The sequence below is a fragment of the Drosophila erecta genome, unplaced genomic scaffold (assembly GCF_003286155.1).
Source record: "Drosophila erecta strain 14021-0224.00,06,07 unplaced genomic scaffold, DereRS2 tig00000000-arrow-pilon, whole genome shotgun sequence".
NCBI lineage: Eukaryota > Metazoa > Arthropoda > Insecta > Diptera > Drosophilidae > Drosophila > Drosophila erecta.
Window position 1 is genome coordinate 13,832,147 of NW_020825194.1, and position 18,547 is coordinate 13,850,693.

At 40.3% G+C, this 18,547-nt stretch overlaps 1 protein-coding gene across 1 annotated transcript; it reads right to left on the minus strand.

Annotated features, from left to right (window-relative positions):
* Positions 1–7,394: 7,394 nt before the first annotated feature.
* Positions 7,395–8,472, minus strand: LOC6551897. Its single transcript, XM_001980576.3, has 2 exons — positions 8,392–8,472; positions 7,395–8,339 (listed from the first exon to the last, which is right to left on the minus strand). The coding sequence occupies exons 1-2, from the start codon at positions 8,400–8,402 to the stop codon at positions 7,541–7,543; spliced, it is 810 nt and encodes a 269-aa protein (XP_001980612.1). The 5' UTR covers positions 8,403–8,472; the 3' UTR covers positions 7,395–7,540.
* Positions 8,473–18,547: the final 10,075 nt, after the last annotated feature.

The following is an 18,547-nucleotide window of genomic DNA, read 5'->3' on the forward strand; positions in this document are numbered from 1 at the left end:
GCAGGAACTACTTAGTGACAGGACCTCGCTACTAATGCCGAATTTAAGCCCTCAGCTGCGTCAATAAGGGCCAAGTTATCATTTATTGTATATTAAAGTGTGTTAACCATTTCCTTAACATACAAATAGGTTTCAAAGCAACAAATTTTTGTGGATGTATGCATTATATTAAATATATTTCAGTTACTTTATAGCTTTCCTAATCAGTTATTATTTATGCATTATATACATATTGCGATACAGATGGGAAGTCAAGACAAATGGAAGGTCCTATTTTATAGAATGAAACCTAGAATTTTAGAATTGCAAGTTAAATTGGCACTTGACTTTGGACCTTGCACAAACACAACTGCACTAAGAAGCCATTTATGCTACTTAGACACCATTAATTAACATTAAAATTAAAGGTGCAAACCGGGCAAACGGAAAATGTTTACACGGAAGAGGAATGAAGTGGTTTTTGGGCTGGCGGCATTATACGGATTGTCGACGGAGAGTTTAACCCTTATTTTTTTCATTATTATTATTATGATTGTAATGTAGTTTTTTATTGTTGGGTAAGCCTTTCACTCTACTTAAAGTTATTAGAGCAGAAAATCACATAAACGCAAATGAAGTAAGTTTCATGCCCGCGCGATGCTTAAGAGCGTGCAAAAAGCAGCCAAACAACTGTGTAAAGTACAGTAGCAACAACTACAACTACAACTAACTACTGTTAACAACGCAGAAATAAAAACAAAAAATAACTGAGCAACTGTTGTAGCACAGCATGCGGACTGCAGGATACCCGGCATCGCACTGCACTAAAACGTAGCATACTTTTTTGGGCCTAGAAGTAGCTGTTCTTATTTTAATTGTTGGATGTTTAAGTGTATATTTCTTTGATCGGAATTTATTTTAAATACCTTATTATTTACAAATAGCACCAGATGCCCCTGAGATATGCGATTGTAGGGTATTACGAGTGGGAGTCGCCAGCAGGAGGAACAATGGGGAATGCGCGCAAGGTGCAGGAGAGAGGCTTGCAAGAGAGCGAGTTTTTGCCATTGCCAAAGCAAATATGCAAATTGTTGATTACAAACTTTTGTTGCTGCAGCTGCCCCGCCTCTGGCCCACTCCACCCCGCTTTCTCTTTGCCACGCCTCTTAGTCCCTTTGGTTATATAAATATTTAAGTATCTGCGCATTGTTGCCTGCCTTTCTTCTCTTTCCCGGACGGCATTGGGAATTGTCTAAATTAGACTTTTGAGTATTTTGCATATTTAATTGAAATTGCATTTCTTAAATAACTCACTGTCATTTGCACAGCTCGCACACACACACACAGAAGTACATGTGCCGTTTATTTGTGCATTTAACTACAGTTTGCTTCTCCTGCCGTTCTGTTTGCTTAGTTTTATAAGAGTTTATTCAAGTGCATGTCTTACCCAATTCTTTGTTTATTTACATTTACCCAGAACAAAACAGAAACTACAACATCTACGCCCGAAAAAAAATCCGAAACTCATTTGCAATTTGTTTAATCAACACTCAACGCACAAGCAGCTGCTCCTCCATCCACACAACACACAGACTCGCATTGCACATACGCCACGTGTGCCCGGAACGAAGGCTCAGCCTGTAGTCCCCTAGAAAACTTTCCGCTTGCCAGCAAAGTCAAATAAACATGCTAATTAAAAGGCGTCCAAATAGGCAAAGAAAGAGAAGCGGAGCTCTAGAATGATAGTCGGGGATGTGGCACAACAGTTTGACCCAATTTAATTGGATATATGTACATACATACATACATATGTAAAGACTTCGCTCCTATTCATTCATGCGGGTAAGCGCTGAAGGAAAATAGACATTCCAATCACTTTCAAATATAAAATAGAATCAAAATTAATAATGAAATTCGATGCAAGTGATAAAATACCTCATAAACTGCAATCCAAGACAAGCTGCAAGAATACCATGCAACTGCAGTCCCTTTTCGTATTTCTTAGCTAAGCTTTCGGTTTCAGTTTCGTTTCCATTTCTTTCCGATGGCTATCTAAATGCGGCTAATGAATGCCATTAATTCGGTGGGGCAACTGCAGTGTCCCAACAGGGCTGGGTGTTTTGGGGATTTCTGAGCCGATAGAAATCGGATTAATAAATGAGCGTTGCGCAGAAAAATTCAATTAGACAGGAGCGGCAAGAACGGCGATGAACAGCAGGAGCAGGAGCAGGGTCAGAAGGCAATCGTGTCCTGGCTTAACTACCTGCAATTTTTCTACCTTTAATACAATTATACGGTCCGGACACGACGTTCACCTTAATGGCCAACGGAAGTCGCAGCTGCAGCGGATCATTTTTAAGGCTGACATTTTGTGGTTTCCCCGGCGGCAGCTGCAACTACTGCAGAAGCCTGTGGCCTGTCTGATTTATGTCTGCAGTAGTTCAATTGGCAATGACAAAGTTGGCAATCATTGCAGCCAAAATCAATGAAATTGCCCGAGAACACATTCAGCAAAATGCTCCCCTCTAAAATTCATTGCCATCCAGGGATTTAATTAAATATTTCCCCGTTCTTTCAGTTCTGCTAACTAATGATGTAGTTTTATGGTTCTAAAAGAATGCTAATAAATTTAATAACATGTACAGCAGTGCAGGGTTAATAATATATGATATGAATTAAATATAACATTTCCTTGGCACCTTAAGAGACTTAACGCTATCAACGAAAATCTCTCGCTGCTGGACTGTTTATTTCAAAATACAGACATCACTTAATCCCTGACCGTCATAAATCACACATGTGTGTATAAGAACAAACCCCGCTCAGCTACTCCAAAATTATCGTTTATTCTGGCTTTTAATTAAAATTTAAAAAACCAATTACAACTGCGACAAGATTTAATAACAGCAGCAGTAGCAGCATCATGCCAGGGTGTGAAAAAATGGGTTAAAATTACATAAATTTTGCAGAAAATATGAAGCAGCGTAAAAAAAGTGAGTAGAGTGTCAGAGCTGAAGGATCCAGCGGGAGTAAGAGAGACAGGGAGAGAGATAGGGAGAGAGAGACAGGGAGAGAGAGACAGGGAGAGACAGCGACAAGGAGACACGAAATGGACATGGTCGTGAACGTGAAAGGGGAATGGGAATGGGAGGAGAAAAGGACAAGTCCAGCTCACACATACTCGGATATGTATGAGCGATGAAATTTTTTGCGGTTACGCACACACAAACACACACACGGGCACACGCACACATGCACACATGCACACAATCGCCAAAACATGCACATCAATGTCAGCGAAAGAGCTGAATAGGAAATGGTTCCTGGTTCCTGGGGATACCAAGATTGGGATGTGGCTGGCTGGCTTCTAGGGCCGCTTGTCAGATGTTGGCACCAGTTTGAGCTTTTCGTTTTGGCATTTTCCTGCAGTCACTCGACTGATTTAAAATGTTACCGTTATTTATACACGTAGACCAGGCTATATAAACAGCAGGAACAGTAACAGTAACAGGAACAGCAGGACCAACAGGACCAACCAGCTCCCTTTTCCTTTTTCCATTTACCCCAAGAGACCAGCGAATATCGCGTTTATTTCTCCGTTTTCCCCATTTTTCATCGTTTACGCGGCGCTAGTGTGAGTGCGAGCATGAGCTTGTATGGGTGTGTAGCTGCAGGACGAAAGCATCCTGCAAGTGACTGACTTGCGACTCGGGAACAGCCAAAGCAGCAGGGGCAGCAAAAAGAACCGAGGAGCTGTAACAACACCTCGCATCCTTGGCTCTAGCTGTTCGCTGTCAAAAGAGATTTTTTCAAATTAACTTTTCATATATTTATGTACGTTAAAATGTTCAGCTCAATCCCCCGTTTGCCCCAGAAATCACACATATACGGAGCTTTTACGAACAAACATTCTTCGCAATGGATATAAAAAACTGGAATATCTTACTTAAACAAATGTGTATGTGAAATTAAAGCGCTCAAAATATTAAAAAGAGTCTTAAGTAAATATTAATATATTACAATTTGTTTACATTATATATTTGAGAAAAAGACAAGATATTTTTTTGATACAGACTTTCCTCCTTTGAGCTACCACTGTACTAGTCAGTTTAAATATTTTCCCGGTCGCTCCTGACTGAAAATGCCACAGCAAAGTCAAACCTAATATTATTTTTCACATATCGTAGACACAGTATGTAAAGCATTGGGAATTCTTTACCATAAACGAAAATGACGCCAAAACTCGTTGCGTTGCAAATAGTCAACATTTCGGTTCTTGTTTCTACCGCTGCCTTTGTGGCACATGCATTTTTTAGAAGGCTAACAACGTTTTGCCCATTAATATTTGATATTGCGCCAAAAGTTGTCTTAGCTAAAAATGAAAAACCCTTCACAGAAAACAAGGGATTTAAAAGCACTAAACAAAAGCATTTTCTCTATATCTAAATAAATATTGTAACCTAATATAAAATTTAAACATTGACAAGAAAGTAAATACATATCAGGCTTAAAAGAAATTTTCTACTGTTTATTGCAGAAGAAATTTTCGTAATCCCTGTGGCTATTAGGGCTACACATCATTTGATACAAATGCAAAATTATGAAGAAAATGTAAAAAAGAAAAGGAAAACAAAAGGACAGATACATTAGCGAGAAAGTAGAAAAATAAGTGCGGCTATAAATAGGTAAGAAAGCTCACACCTCACCTCATTGGACCCGTGGCCGCTGTCTTTGTGGAATCCATTAACTTTATTAAGCATCTTTAATTAGTTACCCCCAACAGTCCCGGTGCCTACTTTTCATTAATTACCAGTGCGACCTGCCACGCAGTTTGGGATGAAAGTCCATTCCGTCTAAGCTATGAGATGAGCCAAAATGAGTCGAGCCAAGGCAACCACTTAAGGACACTTCTTACCTTTTGATGGCCGCCAGCGGCCAAATAAATTACAAACAGCTACTACAATGGCACGAGGAGGAGTGGGAGTCTGGTGACTGGCACTCCAGCGTTTTGATTGAACACTCGCATCCCAAGTTTTGACGTTTATCTTTGATTGAAGGGGGGGCGACGACGTCGTTTTCGCTGACACTTCATTATGTGATTTTAATATGAATATACATACAACAATGGCCTCAAGTGGAGGGTAGTTTCTTGGCCCTTCGATGGAATCTCATTTGGACCCCCCGAACCGTTTGATCTTAATTAGTGTACTTGAACGTTCTTCCCTCCCCGCCGCCCAATTCGAGTGTTGGTTTTGCATCAGCGAAAATGACAAAATGTCGCAAATCACTCGGGTTCACGAAATGGAATGGGAGGGGTCCTTGATTGTCATCGTTTTCCTCCCGATTTCGCTTTTGCCTTTGCCTTTTGTTTAAGCGGATTTCATTCGTTTATTAATTGAACTGCACACAGCAAGAAACGAAGGTTCGTTTGTATAGCGAGTTTCGAGCAATTACAAATAATAATTATTCCCTACATACACCTACAATATGAACCACTGTAGATTAAAGAATATATATTACTAAATTAAATAATATTTTTTGTTGCGTTTTTAGCGCATTGAAATACCATTCTTAATTTTCTCAGTGAATTGTCACTGAAATACCTAATAGACGGTGGAGGGGTCATTAAATTCTGCGTCAAAATGTCAAGCACGCTGGAGAGCTTAGTGTGGGTAAACATTTTTCAATTAAAATCGCTGCCTGGCTATTTGCTCAGCACTTTGGCAACACGCATAAAAATTTAGTGAACTCATAGTCGAAGCAATATCGATATACCGATAAGAAAGGTGGTTCGCAGGATTTCATTAACGCAGTGCAAAGTAGAAATGGTGGTTCATTCAAGCACTTTACAAAGGTAATAGGGAAAATTATGAAATACTTTCAAGAACTAATACTAATTAACTTTGTAATCAAGAGATAAATAAGTAAGCCTTATTTAAAAATTGGTAGATCATGCTATTTTGAATTTAGATATATTTAGCTGGATACCTGAACTTTTTTTAACTTTAAGTTTAAAACAATGCCCACAGCGACATAGACAAACCGGCAGCAATCATGACCTTAGGGAAAAACTAGAAGCCGAACTAAACTTTTCATAACTCATTTTACAGTTGAGCAAGTTCAAGTGGCCACCTACCCGTGGACACAACATCAAGCATACGCCATGTTATCAACGTTTAAAGCATATTTTAGCCACACACTTAATTACCCGAAGGCCCAAGTTAGAAAAAGCTGAAGCTTTTGTGACCCCATCTACCCCAAAATGGTAAGTACCCTGGCCCCCGAAAAATGCGGTGCTTAACTTTTCAACTGCAGCAACAAATGGAAGCCTCGGTGGCAACAAGAACAACGATCAAGCACCAAATGCCCTGCAAAGTGTCGATAATTACCTGTAAAAGTTTGAGCCAAACCATTAGCAGCATAATGAGGCCTGTCTAGCATAGATTTCCCAGTCGGACCAAAGCAACCGTTACTATCGTGTGGCGCATTTGGAAAATCCCCACTGTCCCTCGCCCCAAATGAAACAAAAACTGTGAAGCAAGGCGAGTTGAAGAGGGGCAGCAAAGAAAGGAGAGGAAAAAAAAGCAAATACCGAAACACAACTAAAACTTTCACCCATTTGAACTTGGAGCTTAAAATGGGGGTGGGAATAAGGGAGACGGAGAAAACGTGGATCTAGAGTAAAAATAATGGCAACAACCACACTTGACTGGCGTTGAGTGGTTCATAATTAAAGGGGAAAACCTCAAAAAAGCCTTGAACTCATTCAACTGGCTGTGGCTGCATTGCGTGCAGTTTGGCCCGAAACTTGGCCAAGTTGCCCTGGCCGCACAATTGTTGCACGCACACAGTCCACAGACCACAGTCAAGTGGAGTGGAAAAATGCCGATGGGCGTGTCCCCACTGGAAGGCCAAATGCAGTAGGAAAGTTTTGGAAAATTTTAAAGCCAGAAATAAGTCATAATTTTATAGTATTTATTTATAAAACTAAACACACCGGGCGAGTATGTACTTGAAAAAGAAATCTTTTACTTTTAAAATATATCAGAGATATTTTACAATCTAAGTATATTACAGTGTAACATTTTGTTTGATTGCATATGCATATGCATACACATACACCTCAGCACATATTCATATTTTCTCAGAGGCCCGTCCAAGTTTTCCATGGACTCTAATTACCATCTTTGACTTGAAGTTGGCGTGGCCAAAGCAACTTTCTGCCTGGGTTAATTTCTTAATACAGCCCTTGATTGCTGTTGCCAACTTAAGATTTCAATTTGAGTGCAGAATGATTTTGTGGCGTTGTTTAGCCCAAAAGTCATAAAGAAATAGCTTCCAAGTAAACATTTGTAGAATTATGAGTATATTTTTGGAAAAAGGTTTTAATGGTGGAATAAAAAATAAAATAAATATAAATATATAATTATATCATATAATTAAATCATACTTTATAGATTTAATACATTTGAATTTGGAAAGCACTTGGCAAGATCGTTATGTATCCAATAAATTATTCGAAGTATAGTCATTTAATAAAACGCAAAGCATTAGTTCATGATCACTTAGCAGGCTTGCCTTCCTCATCTTTCTTTTTGTCCTTTGCATCTTTTTTGTGCTCTTTTTTGGTATCCTTAGGAGCATCTTTCTTCGCATCTTTCTTTGCATCTTTCTTCGCATCCTTCGGAGCTTCCTTCTTAGCCTTCTGGCCCTTCTTGGGTTTCGTCAGATCCACCACCTCCTCCTTAACCTTCTCGCCCACATTTACGGCCAGCAAAAAGGCGGCCAGAGCAATGCTTAGAGCCACAGCCACATAACCAGTGGCATAGATCTCTGGTATCGTGAGGAACTTGTTCAAGTACCAGATCAAATGGCGAGTGCCGGCGACTGTATGGTAGGCAAATGGCATAACCACCATCAGCTTGGCCATCGTCACCATGCCGTGGCAGTCGCATTGTTCGACTTTTTTTATAAATCCTTCCATATCGCCTTGCAAGCAAAGACCGCCGATTCCCACGATCCAAACGAAAACGGACAGAGCAAACCCACTGATACGTAGGAATGCGGACAAGGTGGAAGTCAATTGAATCTTGTAGATGGACAAATGTGGCGACAGCTCCCTTCCAAGCAGCATATTTCGATCGTCATAGGGCAAATCGGGGGGCATACGAAAGGGTATCACTTTCAAAGTCACAGGTGGGACCAGGATATCACCATTAGGTCCAATTGTCGTGGGTCCACTAGCCTTTTGATCCTTCGGTGCCTTATTAGCCAAAAGGCGAGCCGAGATCAATGGTTTTTGGGTTAGCAATTGCCTTAAATGCGGAGTGCAACCATTCAGACTTCGAGTCAGTGAGCGACTGAAAAGGACTAAATAAGATAGCTGTTCGCTGGTAACAATCACTTACACACCAAGAGTACATTTTAATAAATGTGATTTTAGTCCACTAAGTTTCAGGAGTGTATAACAAATACTTATAAGGAAAAGCTAGTTTGTTGTATTACAAATCGGAAGTTGTTTGATATGAACATAAAAAAAAATCATATTGGTATATACTTGAGAAAATATTTTAAATCATTTCATTGGTTAATATTGTTTATATAGCTTCTCTCTCTCTACCGTTCTGTTTGTTACAAATAATACGCTTTGATTACAAGAGTGCACATGTGTGTAGATATGTACATATTTTTTTTATCAATTCCCTTATTATTGGGTGGACTGATGGAAATTCGATTGGACCTGTAATTGTATTACGTGCCGAAGGACTTGGAGACATCAACATCCTGTGCATATGCCATAAATTTATGCGACGATTGGATGAGCTTAAATTCGATTTGACGATGGCCAGGCGGCTTTATTCGATTTCTTTGGATTTACCTTCCCCCGTGATGATAATCTAACACTCGTTATTTTCCTTTTGCCCAGCTTCACTCACAGCCAATTGAAGGTAGGGCTTTCGACTTTGAAAGCGTTCCGTCAACCGCTGAAATTTCATTTGCAGCTCTTTGCAATCATTTGCCTAAATAAATACGCCGCACACAACAAAGAAACACACCAACATCTATACGCAGACACTCTGAAAATCATTTTAATTTAATAAAATTCATTTGAGTTCTGCGTGGCTGCGGTTTTCCTTTGCTGGCTTGACAGATTTCATGTTCGTTTCCGCTTTTGCTTGCATGAGTTTGTGGGCCGGGAAAGCTCGGAAAACTTCACGCTCAATTAGCATCTCTTATCGTTGCTTGTGGTCCCAATCCGATATTTATTCCTTGCCACACATCAAAGACATGCACTCAGTCACTCTTTGAGCGATCGATCAATCAATCAATCAATCATTTGCTGTGAAAACATTTCATAAATCAAACGCATACACAAACGAGAACGAATATATATCGCCAAAGCTAACAAAAACACGCGGTCAATGTGCAGGTTAATAAAATTAAAATTAATCGAATCAGTAGAATTTTAAAATGAATTAAGGCTTAAAAGAAGCCGGGCCATGTTGGCCTTGGCCAGGGCCCGGAAAAATTTCCTCGCCGCTTCAAGTATATGGAAAAGTTTGTATGAACAAGAGCGTGGAAAAAGCATGCCAAGGAGTCATTAAGCCCATATACGTATAATCAATGTAACGATAAGGAACAGGCGACTAAAGATTTTCGTAATAATTCAAAGAGCAGAAAACACCCTAAGAAATTTCGAAAAGAAATCAGAGATTTCGAAATATATTATATAAGGAAGTAAATCGTAATTTTTATCAATTTATTGTTAATACTTAATATGGGCCATATCAAGGTAAAAATCATTGTCGCCTGGCATATTTTCACATGTTACAAGTAAGTTGGCAATACTTTCGTCATATATGAATGGAAAATGTTTTCAGCTGAAAAGCAAAATCGTAAAAGCAAAGCATACTCAGACCTCGGTTCTTTCTCTGAGTTCCTACTGCTCCCAACCATTTTTCGCACTCACACAGACAGAGAAGTCAGCCGATTGCTTCTGCCTTTCAAGGAACTCAATATGCGTATCCGTGTTTAATTAAGATTCGAGTTCGTGTCAGTGTGTGAGTGCTTTTGGCGCTGTGTGCGTGCGTCTGCGTCTGAGGCATATGAATAAATGTATGAGCGCATGCATTTAATTTAATTTTCATTTCAATTGATTCGATGACTTTACGTTTCATTTCACGTCTCGATGCGATTTCAATTACAACACTCTCGACTTTATACACGCACACGCGAAGGAAATGCTTTCACCTATGCGTCGATGGATGTGATGTATGCAGAAAGTTGAGACTTGTTGACGGATTCGCATATATATTATATTTACATATCATTCATCCAAGGATTAAAAAAGGGAGTAGTTTTACCCAAGTCAATGGACTTTACAAATCACATGCAAAAGGTCCGAAAATATACAATCTTGTTTTGGATTTGAAATTCTGGATAGTTTTTTTTTTCATTTTTAGCTTAAAAGGCATACGTGGAATTTTTTGCAAATAACTACATTTTCTTAAGACCCTTTTCACACATTTGAAAATGATCCTTTCATTTAAGCTTTAAGTACTTAAATATGACCTAGTATTATTCTACACCGTAAAGTGTAAAGCATCCTTTCACTTTCCGAAACATTTCATGTTTTTCAACATATTTTTCCATTCATAACTTTCTCTGGTTTTCTGGCCTCATTGGCCATGTGAGAATCACATAGTCAGGCTTAAAAGTTTGCCGTGCACCTTGACTGAGCTAAGCCACAGGCTGAGAGTAAGAGCCAGCCGCAAAACTAAGCACCTGTCTGTTTTAGCCGCATGATTTCGTTTTGCCCAATAAGGTGGCTTTAGGCATTTAGGCCTGCATACTCTCGGGCTGACATTTAAAGTCGGTGGCATTGTTACGCATTTTCTTTTTTTTTTTGTGGTACTTGGTTGCTGTTGCAAGGCTGCGACGTGATTTTCTTTCCACATTTGGCAGCCTAAACTTTGTTTTTTGGAACTTCTGCCACACAATGCCATTTTTTGCACGCCTTCAGTTGGATTTTCCTTTCTCTCGCCACTTTTTCTGGCTGGTTGTGTGCTGTTTTTTGTAACAAATGCAACGGAAAACCTATTTCCTTTGTGGATATGAGTAGGAAAATGCTTGTTAGCGCTGCATTTGCCACAATTCCGTATGTTTGAGTGTGTGTTGGTGTGCAGAACCTTGAACTTGTTGCAATGGATACGAGAAAAACTGTTCGTTTTCCTTAACCTCCCTTACATGCCCCTTCTAACAATGCTAATTTCATTAGAACAACTGAAAAGCACACATATACACGTGTATGCACACTGACACGTAAATGAGCGCAAGGACAGATCGTGGGCAACGTTCAACGTTTCCTATAAAATGACAATTACAATTTCGACAGCAGGGAAAAATAAAAAGGAAACCAAGGAACATCGAAGTGAAAGCAAACTTTTAATTGCGCATACGACAGGTGTGACACAGCCAACGCAACTCAAGAGGGTGAGAGGGTGTGGGGGTGTGCGGGTTTTCCTGGGTGAGTTTTGGTAAAAGTTTTTCCAACGTTTCCATCCCAATTAGTGGGCCACCGAAAACACATAAAAACATTTGTAAGTGACAAGCTTTTTGACAAACGTCCCTTACCAATTATGAACAAAGTATTCTAAAAATTAATGCCCTTTCTGATATTAAAACTATCTCGTATGGTCAATAAATAAATTGTTGGTAATTAAATACAATTTAAAAGCATACAGAGTATCGTAAATAAAATAAGTTTTTTAAAACAACCAAAATGCAGTCGACTGTAAGACTAATCACACAATCTATTATTTTTTATTAAATGTAACTTAATAATACCTCTCTATAAATCCTCTCTTAAATCCTCAATGATTCGGCACCTTGGTTGGCAAGTTTCAACTGCGGTCTGTGCCTTGTCTTAGTTGTCAGTTTGTAAAATTGAATTCTTGCCCGGTTTGTTTGGCTTTTGAGAGATTTATAACGTGGCCAAGAGGGGTGAGCAGAAGTGGGGCTCGAATGGCAATGGCCGCGTATCGATAAGCACAATGGCCGGCTGTGTGTGTGTGTCTGTGACAGTTACACACACAGACAAACACGAGACCCACGCCCATTGGCGACAAACTTTTTAATCAAATTTTTTAACGCAATTTCTTTGACTACTTTTTGCTCAGTCTCCGTCGAGCTTCCCTTTCTCCGGCTGCTGCTGCTGTTGCATATGCATGCTCAATTGTGTTTGTATTGGCAAAGGACATGCTTTGTGATTTATACACACATCACACAAACACAACAAAAGGGGATGCCGGCTGGTTTGCTGCCTGTGAGCAAACAACAGCTTTTTTTGATTTATGAGCGCTTTGGGTGCCACCATCCTCAACGGCACACACACAAAAAATGTAAAGAAACAACCAAAACGGCAAAGAATCGACAGCTGAATATATTGAAGGAAAACTTTCGTACAAGTTCAAACGGGCAAGTTAATAAAATAAAAAAAAAACCCCATAACTTTCGATTATTGAATGATAGTTTTGAGGCGACTTGGAAGACTCTTTAAAATGCAGTATAATGTTTATGTTAACGAAGTAAAATTAATTTACGCAAGGAAATATAAAGCGAAGTTCTTAATAAAAAAGATAGCGAGACAATACATTTAAATCTCAATCTGTACGGGTACGTGGCCATTTCAATACACGTTTACTTTTAATGTTTAATTATCAGTTAAATGAACCAACTGAAACGCAATGCATGCAAAAAAAATTCTGCGAAAGTGGCTCAGTTATTTTACGTTCTCATATCTTGGCTATAACAGCGATTTTAAAGGCTATTACGCTGCCAGGTCACAATTTTTACATCATATTCGGATATTCGGTGTCTGGAACTAGTGCCTATCGATTTTTATTAATCCCCACTGGCAGCGGCGAAATGTTATTTATAAATACGAGGCACATGAATTTTAATTAAGAGCTGCCCGCAATTGCTTTGCCCACCAGACTCCGGTTTGCTTTCAGATACTCCGCCATTTGAGCGAAGGACTCAGGACGCGGGGTCGGACCATTGGCCATATGAAAATTTGATTGATGACTCCCCAAACAGCAGGGCTGCGCCCTCTAACTATCGATTGTCGCTGTCATAAAAAGTGAGGGGCCAAAAGCGCAGATATATGCATAAAGAGGGAATGAGTATGCAATGCCGAAGCTTATGCAAATCAAGACATGCCGCACACATCACTTTGTTCTACCAGCCGCCCCTTTTTTCCTGACCACCCAGACACATTTTTTTTGTTTTTTCCACCCACCACCCAACGACGAATGCAGGAGCTTGTCAAAACTTGGTTTCCCGTTTTTGTTAAGAATCTGCTGTAAAAAATGAACTGGGAATTCCGGTGGACAAAGCAAACCATCGAATGCCCTTAATGGCATGTAAAAGTCTACTACAAAATTTCAAATAACTCATTCTCAAACGAAGGTGCTTTCTGGCTTTTAGTAGGGGGATAATACAAAGTATTCATCGAAATATTATAGCTACTTCGAACAACAATACATTTTATGCCCTGTTAAATACACTACAATTCCATATTTATGATACTCGAAGTTTATTCGTTCAAAAGTAGGAGGGAATCGGATTCAAGAGTAGCGAAAGCAAACACCAAAAAAAATGTGGACCCTTGCATATTGTTTTCCGTTGTTTGGAAGCCCCAAAAAGCAGGATTCACGAGCAGAAATCGTGATGGGACCAGGACGCTCGGTTTGAGGCTGCTGATTCCCGCGGCATGGAGCAACACTTGCCCGAGTTGATTTTTGCATATTCCTGATAGCGATGGCATTAGTCTCCAGTGAACTGGCACATAAAAGCACAGCTATGGACTGATTGTCGGGTCTGCTATCCAACGTACGTGTAAATTGCTAGCCATCTTCCCCCGACGGCGCGATCCTGTCTATTGCAGGCAGCAAGTGTTAGTATTTCAAACTTTTGTTCAATAAGATTTATATGACTGACAGTCCGGGGTGGCAAACGAAACGAAACCCGGCATAGTGCGGCAAAAAACAAGTTTTGATTTTCGATTCTTTGCTTTTTTTTTTTTTTTGGCCCCTCACATGCGCTGTGTATTTTTTTGTTCACAGCTTAACTGGGCGACGTTTGAAATCCTAGTTCGCTGCAAAAAGAGCCATCTGAAATGCTGAATTTATGACTAACATTTCTATCGGCGTAGTTGGGCTAGAAATTTAACACAAGTTACTGTGATTTAACAGTTCTAAAAAATACCAATTAAAGAAAACAAGTTAGTTTTTCAAGTGCAGATCAAGAAAATACAGAATATATACCTAAATTTACTAGACTGAAAGTTAACATTTCCTTGTCAAAGGCCCAGCCAGCAAATCTGTACAGACTCGGCAAACAAACTAGAACAAGCGTATCGTAATAATCTGTAGAGATATAATCCACTACAGATACTGAAGAGATACGCAGATACTTGAGTAAGAACGCGCCATTTTCATTGCTGGCTTACGCCGTTGAGATGTTATTTTGCCCGGTGGCATATTAACTGCATCAGGAGCCACTCCAAAACGCAGCAAAACCGTCCATTCAGCCGCCAACTCTTCAGTAAACCACATACACACGCACACACACAAACACACACGCACACACACAGAAACGCACAGGACACGCAATACAGAAAGGACTAGACACTGAGAGGCGAGCCAAGCGAATACATAGAAATTCCTCGACTAGGCGCTGTTATTGAAACCACTCGAGCGCGAACTGTGAGTGCTAAAAGCGGCAGGATCTGTAGTGGGATACAGGGATATATATTGAAGGAGCGGATCAGAGGGCGAAATGGCAGGGGGATTGGAATGAGAATGGGAATGGGGCTCTGTGAGCAAGTGCACACCTTGTCCGCATAGGTCTACAATAATTGCCTGCACTTTAAGTGCGCCATTAGTACTAAATTACAGACAGCCAGCCAACCAAGCGGCAGCTAACGGCGCGGTCTAATTACGCGCTCACCTGCAGCTCCCCCGCTTTTTTGTGCCCACTTTCACTGCCCTACGCTGGTAGGCCACCCACTTTCATCCACTCCCACACACACACACACACTCACATATTCTAGCCCACCAGCCACGCCCATCGAAGCAGCAAATGCAGGAAAAAGTAAAGTGCGCTAATGGCAATTAGAAGTTTACCCGAGTGCAGTCAAAAATTTTGTAACGGCTGCGCAGCTGAAAACTGGGAAATGGAAAATGGAACCGATGCTGAGGCAGAAGCTGGTGCTGCATTATTGAACATTTGGCTAATTGCCGTATAATTATTGCAGTTAAAAAATTTAGCACAACGCCAGGCGTTGGCCAATGGGCGATGGGCGTCAGGAGAACTGGGTGTTGGCAATCCTTGACCGTAGCAGAAACTCCACTTTCGGCCAGGTCATTGTTACACTTGAATATGCTAAATTACGTATACGCAACGTTTGCCCAGCAAAGTTCGAGCAAAAGCCACAAACATTTGCATTGCTCTGGCCCAGACGGTCAATCAGAGGAGTTTGTACACCGGAGATTTAATATTACTAAAGCTCAATTAATGAACAAATAATATATTTCTAATTGTGAAGTATAAAGTCATATTTGGATAAGAAAAACTAAAAATATTCCCAGCTTATGCATTTGATTTTATGGTAAATATACTATAACGGATATTACTTTGAAGGCATATTTCAGAGAACTTTTTCGCAGTGTTTAGATGAAGAATGAGTGGTTTTACTGTAGCAGCTGAGATGCATTGCCGCATTATGCAGTTGCAGTTGCTGTTTAGCAGTTGCATTGGCTCCCATCTAATGCAAATATTATGGCAAAATCTCATAATTAAGATAAGCAACTCGGTTGAGTGGTTTTAATGAAAATCAAACATTGGCCGAATGCAACAATAACAGTGACATAACAAGGACCGATTCACCCAACAACATTGCCAACCGAAGCCTCCATGTCTGCTTTGGTTAATATTTAATTAATGCTTGAACCGTGTTTACTAATGGCTGGGCACTGCAGCATATATTGCCATGACGACTTGCATAATTATTTGCAAGTGTTTCGGTCTGGACGAAATGTTAGCTCCTGGCAACCCTACAATTCCAGCTAATAAACTCTCTTATTAGCCAAATATATATTCACTGACTCTTGGAGGGTCAACTGTATGTAAAAACTACTTAACGGAAAAAGAAAAAATCTATATTTAATATTAGTAAAAGTATTCGAAAATAAAATCCAAGTCCCACTAACTTTCCACAAGGAATACCTGCTGGATATCCCTAATCCTTGCTCCTAATCTGCCATCATGCGTAATCGAATCGTGAATCTGTGACTCGATAATTAGGAGGAGAAAACTGTGTCGCACCCGAAGGTGGCCAACAAGGTTCCCGACGGGGAGTGGTTATAATTAAAGCTTAATTGAACGCAGCAGTCGGCACGTAAGCCAGTTAATGATGCACACGTTACTCGCCTTTGACACGTCATGATTCCGCCGCAAATAGCTTGCCGCACTTACCGGATTTTTTAGCCCACTCAAGACCGAATTTAGACCGAACTACACATTCCGGTGTGTAGTGATAGGAAGTGTTAGGTAGTGGGATTTTCGCCTAACTCCATAAAACATTTGCATTGCGGACTTTTCGAGGGCATTGTATAACTCAAGGGCAAGCACTTGTTTGAGGTCCTTTTGTGTCGCCTCGCCCGCAGACAGGGCATTGTTTGAGATATACTTTATTACGTATACGTATATATCCGAAAAGTTGAATATGCAATTCGGTGTGCATATTAACCTGCCAGTTGTGGGGGGAACGGGTCGGTTTGGGTGAAAAAGTTACCATTTTTTGGTCCAACTATTTAGCATAACGACGGGCACTCATTATGAGGCAATCTACCGTCCCCCACCGCTACCAACTTTATTTGCCCAGTGTATTTGACCCCTGTTATTCGGAGCAGCCAAACGAGGAACAGCAGCAGGAACAGGACAAGGCGGCAGTTAGCAGAAAGAAGCTACCAAAGCACCGGGCACGTAAAATATGCGCAGTTGTACACCGGGAGTGTATGCCAGAGATCACTTGACTATAAACGAGATTAAAAATTCAATTACGTTGGAGTTGGAAGCTGCATCGAGTAGCAGCAAAGAGCGCAAAAAACGCCCAACGAGGCCAAAAGCAAGCTAAAAAAACATGGACAGCAAAAGTTGGCCCAAGCTGAACTAACGGGCGAAAAAAAAACCAATCATGGTGGAAATCTTGTCACTGGAGTGCCGAAGTCTTAAGCACTCTAGGTTAGGTAAATATGTGTAATTATTGGAGTCATCATTATCACTACATATTTGGCTTACAATAACCATGTTATAATGCTATTTAAACATGTTATAAATTAGCTCGAATTTATGGTTTTACACAGTTGCACAGATATGGAAACAAAACATTTAATTTATTGCAGTAAATAGTAAAAATCATTGATACGTTTTGTTTTTATAAAGCTTTTCTGAATGTATAATATTTTTAGGAAATATAAATAAATGATAATATCATTCGCAAGCCATCCAAAAGAATGTATATAGCTCAACAGATGCCGAGATAAAATCGCAATGCCCCAACTGAGGACTCTAAAAATGGGAGAAAGACAAACGCCATGGCTATGGCGTATGCTCTCAAGTCAAAGCTGGCCATACGCTGGTGTAACCAGTTGGAGAAAAGGGGTTCCTGGGGGTCAGGGCAGCCACGCCGGAGTAGAGCAGGTGAATCGCTGGACAGAAGTGGTCAGTGGCGGCGACGTTGTCGCAGCCAACGGAAGTTGACAACAATTTATGTGCCTGAAACGGATACAATTTACAAGCCGAGCAGCGATGGCCCACTGACTGTGCACGTGTAGCAGTGTAGCAGTGTAGCAGTATAGCAGCAGAAGAAGAGGCGGTTGTCGAGGGCTGGGTGCCCACTGTACAGGTGCTTCTTTCATGGCCGAGCACCGAAAACCGGGAGACCAAGCTCCAGCACCAGCACCGGCACCCAAAAACTTCAAACGGAATTTTGTGTGAGTACTTAGTGCAAAGTGGCTAGGGAGAGGTTTCTTTTTTGCGTATGTGTAGCTGCACTTAAAAAAATACCTGAGAAAAACAGCATACACATGTTATTACCATAAATTTATGTTTTTAAATTATTTTGAAGCCATTTTTCATGCTAGATGAAAACGATTATCACTTTTCTATGTTCTATATAATAAGCCCCACATATTCACACAGAAATATTAATAATTAATAAAATTGGCCTTAAAGTTTGAAACGATTTCATGGGCTTTGTGAAAATAATTTATTTCCCTGTGTGCGTATGTGAATAGCATTTTTTTCACTCCAGTTTGCCACCCAGTCCCTCATTTTCCCAGTTGTTAGGGGCAACAGCCGGAGCCGAATCGCATTTGCAGGCCGAGAAAAACGAGCGAAACATTTGAATTTCGTTTCAAGTTGAAGTTGATAAAAAGCCAGTGATTTAGGGCGTGTCCTGGTGCTAGCAACGGACACAAATTTGGGTTCACTTTTTCCGCCG